The sequence below is a fragment of the Monocercomonoides exilis genome (assembly GCF_001643675.1).
Source record: "Monocercomonoides exilis strain PA203 chromosome Unknown scaffold24-1337568, whole genome shotgun sequence".
Lineage (NCBI taxonomy): Eukaryota > Preaxostyla > Oxymonadida > Polymastigidae > Monocercomonoides > Monocercomonoides exilis.
Genome location: NW_027150569.1, coordinates 893,249 through 906,303, shown reverse-complemented (window position 1 = coordinate 906,303; position 13,055 = coordinate 893,249). Strand labels below are relative to the sequence as shown.

The 13,055-nt window shown below is 39.2% G+C and overlaps 3 protein-coding genes across 3 annotated transcripts; 1 reads left to right on the top strand and 2 right to left on the bottom strand.

Annotated features, from left to right (window-relative positions):
• Positions 1-89: 89 nt before the first annotated feature.
• On the top strand, positions 90-8,303 carry MONOS_8297 (uncharacterized protein). The gene has a single exon (XM_067878695.1). It carries the CDS (start codon positions 184-186, stop codon positions 8,164-8,166), a length of 7,983 nt encoding a protein of 2,660 aa, XP_067726958.1. The 5' UTR covers positions 90-183; the 3' UTR covers positions 8,167-8,303.
• Positions 8,280-9,327, bottom strand: MONOS_16804 (putative 40S ribosomal protein S3-1). The gene is made up of 3 exons (XM_067869678.1): positions 9,281-9,327; positions 9,023-9,186; positions 8,280-8,952 (listed from the first exon to the last, which is right to left on the bottom strand). Exons 1-3 carry the CDS (start codon positions 9,308-9,310, stop codon positions 8,433-8,435), a joined length of 714 nt encoding a protein of 237 aa, XP_067726957.1. The 5' UTR covers positions 9,311-9,327; the 3' UTR covers positions 8,280-8,432.
• A 49-nt stretch (positions 9,328-9,376) lies between these two features.
• On the bottom strand, positions 9,377-13,043 carry MONOS_8296 (putative glycosyltransferase family 33 protein; the record flags this gene model as incomplete). Its single annotated transcript, XM_067878694.1, has 6 exons — positions 9,377-9,529; positions 9,635-9,779; positions 9,999-10,476; positions 10,733-12,636; positions 12,692-12,822; positions 12,873-13,043. 6 exons carry the CDS (start codon positions 13,041-13,043, stop codon positions 9,479-9,481), a joined length of 2,880 nt encoding a protein of 959 aa, XP_067726956.1. The 3' UTR covers positions 9,377-9,478.
• Positions 13,044-13,055: the final 12 nt, after the last annotated feature.

Below are 13,055 nucleotides of genomic sequence, written 5' to 3'. Positions count from 1 at the left end.
AATAAATTTCGAATTGAAAAGATGTCTTTTGAATAAGAAATTTTGTTTATTATTATGTTTTAATTTTGTCAAATATAATGTTTGATAAGTTTCATGAATTTTTCAATTTATTACCACAATAGTTATAAAAAAATTTGAGAGTAATTTAAAACAAGGTGAGTTCTTACAACTCAAACCTTAAATATGTCTCATAGTCAAGACCCCGATGAGAGTTATCCGAAATTTAGTTATCAATCATTTGTTCCTCTCACTTCTTTTCATTCGCATGAAGAATTACATTTAACTCCACTTCAATCATCGCCAGCTATTGCTCCAAGAAATGATATTCAATCAAGCGTAACTCAAGCTAACACAGAACATAAAATAAATTCTACTGTTCTTCTACCGCCACCACCTTCAATATTTCCAAAACTTCCATCTTCTTTTCCAATTCTTCAAAATCACCCTCTTTCTGGAAATATTCTTGTTCCTCCTCCTCCAGTGTATGCTCAATCGCTTCAAATTCCTCGCACGACTTCTGTAGCTTCCGTAACATCAGATAAATTTCCTCAAGATATGAAAAAAACTAATTCGATACCAATTCCTGAATCTGATCAAGTTTCATTTGAAGATTGGCTTGAATATAAAAGATTTCTTCGATCAAGAGAAAAAGGAAATAAAGGAAATGAAGATTACAACAAAAGTCAATTGCAACCTATCAATTCATCGTTTCAGCCAGTTGAACGGAAGTCTGATGTCAATTTTGAATTTTCGGATAAAAACAAAAAATTTGAACATCATCCGCTTGAGCCATATGAAAAATTTGCTGGAAATGAAAATTCGTCATTAATGCAACGTCCAAAAACAACAATCGAGGGATCATCAGCTTCGACTCTTTATCACAATTCATCGACTCCTCCACCATTTTCGTCTTCTCCTCATCCTTTTGTAGGTCGATCATCGTTTTCTGTTTTTGAAAGATCGTCTGCCTCTGTTCTTCCATCGTCCAGGAGTCAGGAGCAGAACAAGACTTCCGATTTAACAAATTCTGAAAAAGCTTATGAGTCTCTTAATTCCTCAACAGAATCTGTTAAGCCTGTTACACCTTTTCTGCATCCAGTTGCAGCTTCTGAAAAGCAAGCAAATAAAAGTGAAGAAGAGTCGTTTGATCCTCGTGACTATTATTCACGAGAGAGACAGTCTTTCACTAATTCGTCACTTTTTCCTCCCGTTTCTGCAAGTAATTCTTCATTTATAATTTCATCTTCTCAAATGAGCAATCAAACAGAATCTTTCAATGCTTCCAGGAATTTTCCTTTGGTTATAACACAAACAGGTTCTGCATTGCTTGCAGATTCACCAGCTGTGCCTTCTGATCTTCAGAGAAACTCCATCTCTTCTTCTTTTCCAAGCAACATGTCACCAATTAGCAGCGATGCACCTTCATTGAATTCATTGAAGACTTCCTCGTCATCAACTTCATCCATTTCATCCATTCAGTCACGGCCTTTTGAACGAGACTCTGCATTTGCCTCGTTGCTATCATCACCTCAAAGCTCAGAAAAAAATGCAGTCAATTCAAATCTTTCTTCATCTCTTTCATCTCAAAACCTGCCTTCTTCTTTCTCTTCTTTGAACGCACTTCCTTCTTTCTTGTCTTCTTCTCCGCTTTCATCCACCAACTCCTCGTCAACAGTCCAGCAGCCCTTGCCATCTCTTCATTCTCCAACGCGCATAATAAACTCGAACACTCAACAAGCACCTTCTTCTCTCTCTCTTTCTAATCAAATGCATTCTTCACTATCTTCTCACCTTAACACTCCAATTTCTACACCAACAAATGCTGTCTCTTCAAATAACCCTTCTTCATTGATGCTTAATCTCTCATCTAATTTCAATGAGTCAGAACAAACAACCAGTGAACAAATACGCAGCAGTCAGCAGCAAACTCCAGTTGCTGCTAATTCAGCTATGACAATTCCTCAATTACAACAAACACAACAGAATTCTTCTGAACAACAATTGAATGCCTCCTCAAATTTCAAAGGCTCATTGCAAATGAAATCGAACCAGCCAGAAATGAATATTGTTTCTGTTGAACCTGTTCAGTCAAGCGCTTCCACTCAATTGAAAAACTTTTCAGTTAATAATTCCAATGCACCTCAGACTATTTCGCAGCTTGGAGCACCTTTTGATAATTTACATGTTTCCCCATCATCTGTTCCTTCTTCATCTTCTTCATCTTCCTTCTCCTCCTCCTCCTCTTCTTCTTCTTCCTCTTCCATTTCAGAGAATCTGTCATCAACTCCAACAACACCGCCAAACTCAAAGTTGCTAGCGACTCCGACAGCCAAAGAACCATCTTCTCCACAGTCTGCATTCACCTCTCCTCTTCTCCGAAGGATCGCCCAATTTCTTCAAGAAGAGCAGGAAAAGAAAGAGCAACGCAAAAAACTGGTTATGATAGACACATCAACATCGCCAATGGCTGTTAGCTCTCAAATAGCTTCAAATAACAGCTCACAACAGAATTCACTTCAACAACAAAACCAGATGAATTTAACACCTTCTTCATATTCAAATCCTTCCTCTTCTTCATCTTCCTCCTTCATTTCATCTAATTCTATGCTTCAGAATCCAACCTCCCTTTCATCCTCATCCAACTCATACAACAAATCTTATCTCTCACAGAACATTTCATCACAGCCAAACACTTCATCACCCACTTCAACGCTTCAAACCACAGATTCTCTTGTTTCTCCTTCAACTAGCACACTTCAGCCGTCCAATTATTCTGATTCTTATTCTAATTCAAATGCAATTTCTAATTCTTTTCTTCAAAGAGATAATGCTTCTTCGTCTATTGTGCAGCCTTCTTCACTTCCCAATCAATCAGCCACTTCGCTTTCTTCTTTCTCTTCTTCTCCAGTATCTCAATCAAAGTTATCTCTTTCTCATTCTTCAACTCATTCATCTTCATCTTCATCAGCATCAGCATCACCAGAAGGATCAAATATTTCATCTTCGCTATTTCCAAACATGCAAATGAAAAAACAGACAAACGAAGTGGTGAGCAAGGCATCTTCATATGATGATGGCGAATTGGAAACATTGATTGCAAAAGCACTCAACAAAAATGACTATTCTTTCAATAAATCGCCTCAAAACGATGGAAGTTCTGCTTCTCAGACTTCTCTTTCTAAACCCTCTGCTTCTTTATTATCATCCACTTCTTCTTCTTCTTCTTCTTCTTTTCTGTCTTCTAATTCAAATGCTAAGCTTAGCCTTGGTTCATCTTCAGTTCCTCTGCCACAATCTAACAGAGCATCAAGCAATAGAACATTAAATGCTGAAGTGGAAGATGAAATAGCTAAAGGAAGCGTTCTTTCTCCTCCTCTGAGATCCTCCTCGTTTCTGGTGATACCTCCGCCTTCCATGTCACCTGACATTCCAGATTCAATTCCTTCATCATCACCTTCTTCTTCTCCACCTCCTTCTTCATCTCCTCCTTCTTCCTCCACTATTTCTTCTTCTTCTTCTTCTTCTTCTTCTTCTTCTTCTTCTTCATGGAACCTTCTAACCGAGCCATATCCTACCCAGCAATCAGCAAACGTATCAAGCAATAGAAGCAGCATTCGTCAGTCATATTCTGATCGACTGCAGTATTCTTCTTCAATTGAGGAGGATGAGAACGAAGGGACTGGAAAAGATGTTCTGTCTTTTGCCAAACACAAAAGCCCACCTGTGTTGGAATCAGAACATTCTCCTCTGAAACCTCCTCCGCTTTCTCCCAGGCCTTCTCTTGCATCTTCTTCCTCCTCTTCTACTACTACTACTGCTGCTGCTGCTGTTGCTCCTTTTGCTTCGTCTTTGAATATTCCAAATGAATCGGACAGCTCTCAAAAGCAACAGCAACAGCAGAAGCAGCAAATGAAGGAAAGATATCACTCAGATTCTTATGACAGACTGCTGAGTGAAAGAGAAATTGGGAATAAGCAAAAAGCAGATATCAAAACAGATGTGTTTGTGTTAAGTAATTATTCAAAGTATGACAATGTGAATGTGAAAGAAAGAGAGAACAGTTCGAATAGCCAAAGTGAAGATCGAGCCAGCCAATTGAAAATGAAGCCACCAAAACCACCTTCGAATTATGCTCAAAGAGGAAAGGGATCTGAAATAGGAATATTGTCAGATAATGAAATAAGAATGAACAACATTCAGAGAGAAGACAAACAGAATACAGAGAGCAGAGTGAAATTTGACTTGGAAGAAAACAAAGAGAACGAAGATTGGAAGGTATACAACAATCTGTCATCGAGCATTGAATACGAAAAAGTGAAGGAAGCAGAAAGAGCTGATTATTTAAACAGGAATTTTCATTATGAAGAAGATTATGAGAAAAGCAATTCTGAATCAAATCTCATCAAAAGCAGCTCTGGAACAAAGGATCTTCAGCGAGAGCTGTCAATTTCTGATTTCCCTCTTTCTGCTTCTTCAGCTGCATCGACGTCTGTCAGAAGCAATGTGCTTTTACACCGCTGGCGATACGAAGACAAAAGCGGATGGGTTTCGAATGAGACAGAAACGAAGGAAGAGGCAAAGGCAGAAGCAGAGGCAGAGGCGAACAACAGAGAAAATGCTGGCTTAAATGAAAAGGAGGAAGAAGCTGCCCGAAATGCGATGTTGATTGATGATGTGGAGAAAAGGCTGTCTGCTTTGACTGACGAAGATAACGACTCAGTTGTGACTGAAGAGGATGATGATGAATTCAACCAAAGCCAGCAGCTTTCGAATGATGATTCTCAAATTCCTTCAGATGAAAATGGTGTCAATGCTTCGCAAGATGAAGAGGAAGGCGAGCTGATTGGTGGAGATCTGACTTTTGTCCGGTTTCTGTCTTCTGCTTCATCTTCATCAGCACCTGAACATTCCAAAGAGACAGGGTTAAAATCAAAGAATAAATCGCATTCAAGATCAAAAAATAAACACTCAGATATCAATTTGTATGACGGGAAGGAGAATGAAGCAGAAAGAGATGAACAAGAACGAAATAGTAATAAAATGAGTAACAAAAAAGAAGAAAGAAACAGCATCTCAAAGATGAAAGATAACTTTGTTTCTTCAGCTGTCTCAAAGACACCAAGAAAGAATATTCCATTCAAAAAGAAAATATCTCCCGAAGAAGAAGCGAAGGCGAAAACAAAAGAAGAACAGCTCAGAAGAGAGGCAGAAGAAAGAGAGCAGCAGAGAATAAGAAGAGAACAAGAGTTTGAAATGGAAAGGAAGCGAATTGAAATGGAGCTGAGGATTGAGAAGAGCGAAAGAGACAAGAAGAAACAGAAGGAGAAAGAGAGAAAGGCGATTGAAGGAGCAGAAGGGGATGATGTGAGTGAGACAGAAATGAGGAAAAGGAGGCTGAAGATGATGGAAAAAGAGAGAGAAAGAAAGAAAAATGAGCAAAATGTGGATAAGCTTATTGAAATGGAGGCAAAGAAAATGAAAGAACGAAAAAGCAGAGAAAAAATGGAGGAATATTTGATGCGAAAGAAAGAAGAAGAAGAGAAAGCGCTTGCAGCAGCATCTGCAGCAGAAGCAGCCGAAGACGAAGAAGATTCAACAAAGCAAGCGTCACACAGACACAGTGAAGATAAATATGGAGATGACCGTTACAAAGGAATGCTCAGGAGAGAAGAGAGAGAAGAAGGATTTGAATATGCTGAGGAAACGCCACGAACAAAAGAGCGACGGGTGCGTTTTTTGCTGAATGCAACTGAGACGCCCAGGACTCCCTCGCGACATTCCAGCAGAGACAGACGGAGCTCGCCGCATCGGCACCATCGAAAGGGCAGAGGAAGAAGAGCAGCATTTGAAGGAGATGAAAGTGATGGCAGTGGAGAATCAGTCGAAGAAGAAGGAAAAGCAAATGAATTGTCAGAGGATGACTCAGAAAGAAGGAGCAGAAGGAAAAACGCAGATGGAAGCAGCTCGATTGTTGACAGTGCACAAAGAAAGTTTCGGGGGAGAAATGATCCGACTTCGCCAATTTCAGAATACAGAAAGAATTCTTCATTGGATGACGATGAAGACTCAGAGCTAGCTGCGCTCCACCAGCGTATCACGCATTATAGAGAAATGATCACAAATCGTGGATCATCATCATCATCTTCTTCTTCTTCTTCACCATCGACTTCTTCTTCTTCTTCTTTTCAATCACCTTCTTCGCGTAGATTTGGATCAACTCCTCAGAGCCATCGCTCAAGAGAGGAAGTGACAAGCAGCGACGGGAAGCGTGAGCTGTCAGTGAGTCAGTCGCCAACGATTATTGCAACACCAATCCCTTCAACAAGACAAACACCCCCAAAACCGCCTCTTCCTCCGTCAACACCTCCTCGTTTGCATTCATCTTCTTCCTCTTCCTCTTCCTCTTCCTCGTCTTCATCTTCATCTTCTTCACATACTCTTCTCTCCACCCCGCGAAAAAGCACATCTCCTTCTCCTTCAAAATCATCTCGTTTGTCATCATCAACTTCTTCGTCATCGTCTTCTTCTTCTTCTTTCACATCCAACCGAACTAAAACTCCTCCTCGCCAGCCGCATTCATCGTTCAGCACACCTTCTTCATCTCGTTCTCTCTCTCGTTCATCTGCACATTCCTCTCCTTCAACGCCAAATTCTTCTCGATCCAAACGAAGTCTGTCCTCTTCTCCTGGCAGAGGGAACTTGAATTCGAGCTTTTCGCCTCATAAGTCCACTCATTATTCAGCTGAAGAGCAAATTATCAGAGAAATCGATGAAGAAGAGCAGAACAGGCAAGCTGCTTTGAAAAAGGAGGAAGAAAGAAAAAAGCAGCAAAAACTGAGAGAAGCACAGCGTGTTGCATTGGAAAGAGCAAAAGAGAAAAGAAGAGAGATGGAAAGGAAGAAGAAAGAGGAAGAGGAAGAAGAAGAGAGGAAAAGAAATGAAAAGTGGAAGAAAAGAGATGAAGCACTGAAGCAGTGGAAAGAGCGCAAGGATTTGGAGCAAATGCTGATGAAGATGAAGAAAGAAAGCGAACAGAGTCAACAAAAGGAGGAAGAGAAAAGATCAATCAGAGGAACACCAAGAAGAAAACTGATGAAAGACGATGGAACTGAGCAAGATGAACACAAATTAGGTTCATTCAACAGCTTTTCAACTCCTCGAAGAGATACATCTGTTCAGTTTGTTTCGTCACCTTCTTCTTCTTCAACAGAAAGTGCTTCTCTTTTGAGGAGATCTCCTTCTCCGAGCAAAAGAGTGTCATTTGCTCTGAATGCAGCAGATGGAACAGAAAAGAGAAAAGATGCATCAGCAAAAGATAATCGTGGCAGCAATATTGAAGTTACCAATACATCTCCATCGAGAGAGAAGAAAGAGCAAATTGTGGTTAAATCTCCGCCAAAGGCAGCAATCAACGATGATAGGTTTGATTCAGTATTGTCCTCATTGCAATCTCTGGAAGGGAAGTCTGAAAGCTCTCAAGGGAGAAAACAAAGAGGAGAAAATATCAATTCACAAGATGCAAAAGAGGAAAGAAGTGATCGTTTGAAAAGAGATATTCAGGAATCTTCTTATTTGAAGAAAACAGAAGATAAATCAGCAATTAAATCTTCAAACTTGAACAAACGAAAGAGCAATGATGATTCCTTTGAATTGCGTGATAATTTAAATTCTTCAACATCATCTTCTCAAAAGCGGAGAACAGGAACTGGATCTCCACTTGCTGGTCGCTCTCCCTTTGCAGCGTCTGAAGAAGCAAGTAATGCTGATGAGTCAATGGAGATCTTTGAAGTGCATCATCGTTCCTCTCGTCAGCCTGTTCGTTACAGTTCAGCAAAAGCGCCTCGTCCTCCAGTTGAACTGTCGTTAGAGCAGCCATCTGTTGTTTCTTCACAGCCACCTTCTTCATCTAAGTTGAATAAAAAGTTGTATTCTTCTTCTTCTGAAGAGCGGGCAGAACTTTATTCTGCAGTTGGATCTGTTCAACTGAAGCCTCATCCTGCATCCCCAATCCACAAATCAAGCGAAGGAAGAAAGAGTAGGACTGCTTCGGATGATTCAAGCAAAATATTCAAATTCCCTTCATCTGCAAACATGGATGACGGAGAAATGGCATTCTTCGCTCAGCTTGAAAAGGCAATCGCAATTGGACTGGAAGAAGATGATTGAGTGTTCATGATTGTGAATGTTTTAGTTTTTTTAAGTTTTCTTGTTTTATTAAAATGTATATAGTTTAATTATTAACACATCCAATAAATTAATTAGAAGAAACATTTCAATCTACATAATAAAGAAATTATTTACAAGACATGATTTATGATTTTTTTTTTTTTATTTTGAAAATTTTAAAGCCATGACGCTTTAAAAAGAATTAAAGAAAAAGTGGTTGATACATTTAAATTATAAAATTCAACCATTTAAACTTTTCTTCTTTTTTAGTTCCTACGAACCGGTTGCTGAAAATCAATGCGTTTGTACTCTGGTGCTTGATTGCGTAATTCCTCTTCCTTTGGATCGAAGATTTCGATAACATCGGGCTGGATGTACTCTTTGCCGTCTTCGTGTTGTCTCTTTGTTGGAAGCATGATCTTGACGCAGATGCCAAGCATACCCTGTTCCAAAAGAAGGTGACGAACTGCAATATCAACCATTTGACGCTTGGGGTCTCCTGATTTGATCATGTATCCGTCACGGAATTTCATTGTCTTTCCTCTTTGTCCTCTCAATTTTCCTCCAACACGAACCTCAACGCCTTTAGCTTCATTCTCCATGACGAAACGCAAGATACCATATGCAGCACGACGAACTGGAAGTCCACCAGTGATTTTGAAGATCATTGATTCAGCTTGGGCGACAGCAGACAAGGCACGGTTCTTCAGACGATCAGCAAGAAGTCTAACGCCATTAACTGGGAATCCCCATCTCTTTTGGATCAATGAGGTCAATTCCTGGAGACTGTTATTTAATTGTCATGTAATGCAAGCAAATGAAAACTTGATCTAATTAGAAAATTGAAGAAAAATACCGTTTTGCTTGTTCTCCAATCAAAGAAGCTGTACGTGTAGCACGGATTGTGATTTCAGTAATCGGTGGAGCAACACGAATTTCAAGTCCGGAATATCCTTCCTCTGCGAGCTCTTGACGGAGGAATGCATTGAGTTCAGCTGAAAAAACACCATCGGCGACGAACTATGAAATGAAAACAAATTTTTTATTTTAAAATTGGCACATTAATTATATATTAAAAATATGTCTCCTGAATATATTGTTATCTTGTATAAACCTTGCGTTTCTTGTTAATTTGCTTGCCCATTTCAGTCTTTTGATCTGAAAAATACCCTTTTGGTGCTTTTCCATATTTTTTAATATTTGTTAATTGAGCAATTCGCATAATCGATAAAACATATTTTTTTCGAATATAATAAGATTACAAAAATAATTAAGAAATGTCATATGACTTTTTAACATAAAGATATTATATCTATGGGAAAAGCGGCAATACGCATCTGGCCCAACACTCATTCCATCTCTCCTGATTAAAAATTCAATGAAGAAAGATAAATAAACCAAAATCAATAAAGTTTTAAATCCAATAATAATAATAATTATTATTATTATAAATTAAGTGGGAGCAAACAATCGATCTTGAATATGAATTGACCAGACGACCGAGATTGCGATTGTTTGGGAAGCCGCACAGAAGATATAGCAGATGGTCAGCCAACTCTTCGGCTGTTTCATAGAGAAGCCCATTTTTCCTGTGTTGGATGAGCTCATTGATGCTGATCATAGATAGTGAATATAACATTTATATTGGAATAGAAGGAAATAATATGGAAGAATGAAGAATAAAAAAAAAGAAAAGAAAAGAAAAGAAAAGAAAAGAAGAAGAAGAAGAAGAAAAGTGGGGAAATAAAATAAAATAAAATAAAATAATAAATATTTATTTTTCATTCAAATACATAAATATTCAAATATATAAACAAGATAACTCATCAAACCAAAGATAGTTCTTTGCCACGATGGGTATACCCGCACCAAGCATATCGACAATAGTGACAGGCAAATCTAATGCAGAAGAGGAAGAATGGAGAGAAATGCCCAAGTCAGCAACAGAGAGGAGAGAGGCATAGTCAGATGGAGTGGTGAAGAGAGGGTGGATGGAGAAGAAGTGGAAGAGAGAAGAAGAAGAGGAGGAGGAGGAGGGAGAGGAAGAGGAGGAATTGGAAGAAGAAGATGAGGAGGAGGAGGAAGGAGAAGAAGAAGAATTAGCAGAAGAAGAAGAAGATGATGATGATAAAGAAGATGGTAAAGAATTCTTTTTTGCTTTAAGTGAAGTGAGTGTGATGAAGAATGGCTTGAATAAAGCACCTTTCCCAGTGCAGCAGATGACAACACGAGGGAAGTTGTCTATGGAGAAATTGATGATTCGCTCCTCTACAAGCAGAAGAGCTGACAGAAACATGGAGATATCTTCATCTGAGGTGATGTGGAATTGTTTTGGTTTTTAAAAGAAAATATATTGGATAGGAATAAATAGAATAAAATAGATAGAATAGAAAAGATAGAATAAAACAGAAGGTATAAAATAAATTTAATAAAGAAGAGAAAAATAGAAAAAGAGAAAATATTAACAAAGCAAAGAAATAAATAAATAAATAAATAAATAAAAATTCTCAATTTAATTCATAAAAAAACACAGCACTCATCAATTCATCTGAATTGAATGGCAAACCTCTTGACCATGAAGTAGGGCATACAACAAGAGCAGGTCTGTCATTGCGCAGTGAAAGTGGATCATTCAATGGCACAAATGGACATGGAATAATGGATGATGATGATGAAGGAATTTGTGTTGAAGTGATTGAAGAATTAACAGAAGAAGAGGAAGAAGAAGAGGTAGATGAAGAAGAAGAAGAAGAAGAAGAAGAATCAGCTATTTCTGAGGTGTTAGAAGAAGTATCTTGTGATAAAGAAGAAGAAGAAGAAGCTGACTGAATGTTTTGTGTGTTTATTGTGTTGTGGTTGAGAAGAGCCTCGTCAGCCTCAAATGGAGCCGATGGAACAGAAAGAGGGTAGTGAATTGACAGAAGATGGAGAGGAGAAACACGACGTGGAGGGAGGGTGTACAATGAGAAGGAAGAAGATGATGAGGAAGAGGAGGAAGAAGAAGATAACGATGAGGAAGATGATGATGAAAGTTGTTCATTTTCATTGTCAAGGTGAGATGATGAATTTGAAAGTGGAAAAGCAGAAAGCGAAGAAGATGTTGAAGAGTTCAATTTATTCCCTGTGGTATTCAATGATTGAGACGATGAAGAAGACAATTTATCGTCATCTCCTTCTTTCTTCTCTTCTGTTTCATTCTTTCCTTTCATTCCTTTCATTTCCTTCTCTTCCTTCTCTCTCTCCTCATCCACCCTTGGTTTCTCATAGCTAAACCCATCGAACGCCTTGTGATACAACCTCCACAGCCTGCTCAGCGTCTCTGCTTTTGTGTATGTCTTCTTCCCCTTCTTCTCCTTCTTCATTTCCTCTTTGCCTTCATTTTCATCCGGAAACAGCCCAAAATTCCCTCTTTTCTCATCATCTGCCTCGTTCATACTGTTTCTGCTGCGTTCTCTCCCTCTCACAGACAGTAGCTGATTCTTTCCTCCAAACGGCTCATTCTCCTCTTCCTCCTCTTCTCCTCCTCCTCTTTCCTCTTCTCCTCTCCCCGTTTTTCTTCCTCCCTCCGAGTTCATGTACCTCCCATCATACTCATAGTCATATTCATACCCTTCATACTCGTCTTCATTGCCATCTGCCTCTTCCTGTGTGTCCTCATAGAACGAAGCGTCAGACTCATACGAATAGCTCGCTGTCTCATCTGCATCCAGCACTTCCGTGTCCATACTCTCATCACTATCACCTTTCTCTCCCCTTTCGCTTCGCTCTTCTTTGTCGACACTTGCCCTCCTCCTCCGTACAATCGAGCCTTCCTCCCTCTCTTTCTCTTCTCTCTCTCCATCCTCGTTCCATTCCCCATCCTCCGCCTGCATATTTCCCATCTGACTATCCTCGTCTATGTTCTTCATCAAAGGCGTATCACTCAATTTCTCCAGCAATCTTCTTTTCTTCCTTTTTCTCCCGCTCTTCAGCACATGCGACGGCCGGTCATACACAACCGTCGCATCCACACCGATCCACTGCTGCAGCCACTCTTTCATTGCACGCGAGACACATAAGTGGACAGAAGCCGTTTTTGCAAACAGACGTTCGTCGACAAGAGTCATGCGCACTTCAAGAGGACAGTCTGGAAGTGGAAGTGTGGGAGGAAGCGATGGAAACACTGAAGAATTTGATTGAGGAAGCAGAGGAAAAGAAAATCTGTACAACGGGAAATTATTTGAAGCATTTTTATTGATTTGCATTTCTATTGAATTGGCGTTGTCGTTATTTGCGGATGGGGAATAATTCATTGCCTTCCTTGTAAAGCCGAGATTGTGCCAGTCGATTGCCAAAATGCTGCCCCGAAGCCAAGCTACAGCCGAACAGATCATTAGACTTGGGCTCGTTGGAGGATTTTGAACAAGGATGTAAGTAGGTTTCGAAATAAACAGAAATTTGATAAACAATTTTAATCCCATGATGAACCAACTTTATCATCAAAAACATAATTAAAACACTTTTTAAAATGTCATGAAAATCATACCTTGAACAAGGATGCATCGCATGAATAATAATGTGTGGATGCTTTATGACTTCAGGTCGGCATTCTGAACCTTTCAGCCCAATCAAATCTACATGAAATCTTGCCATATCTGCGAACGATAATGCGTGATTCTAAAATTGTATAAAAAATCAATTAAAAATCAAAAAAAGGAGCTTCGTGCCTGCATGCGAGGACATCTACCAAGATCACGAAGCACAACAATAGCTATTGATTTCTCCCCTTTTGACTTCCGAAGCAAAACAACTAGCAACCATAAAATAACGCAAATTATTGACACAGCTGTAAGAAAAAGCAAGTTTGATGTTGAGAAAAATGCCGAAAGAATCGACATTTACCACAAAAA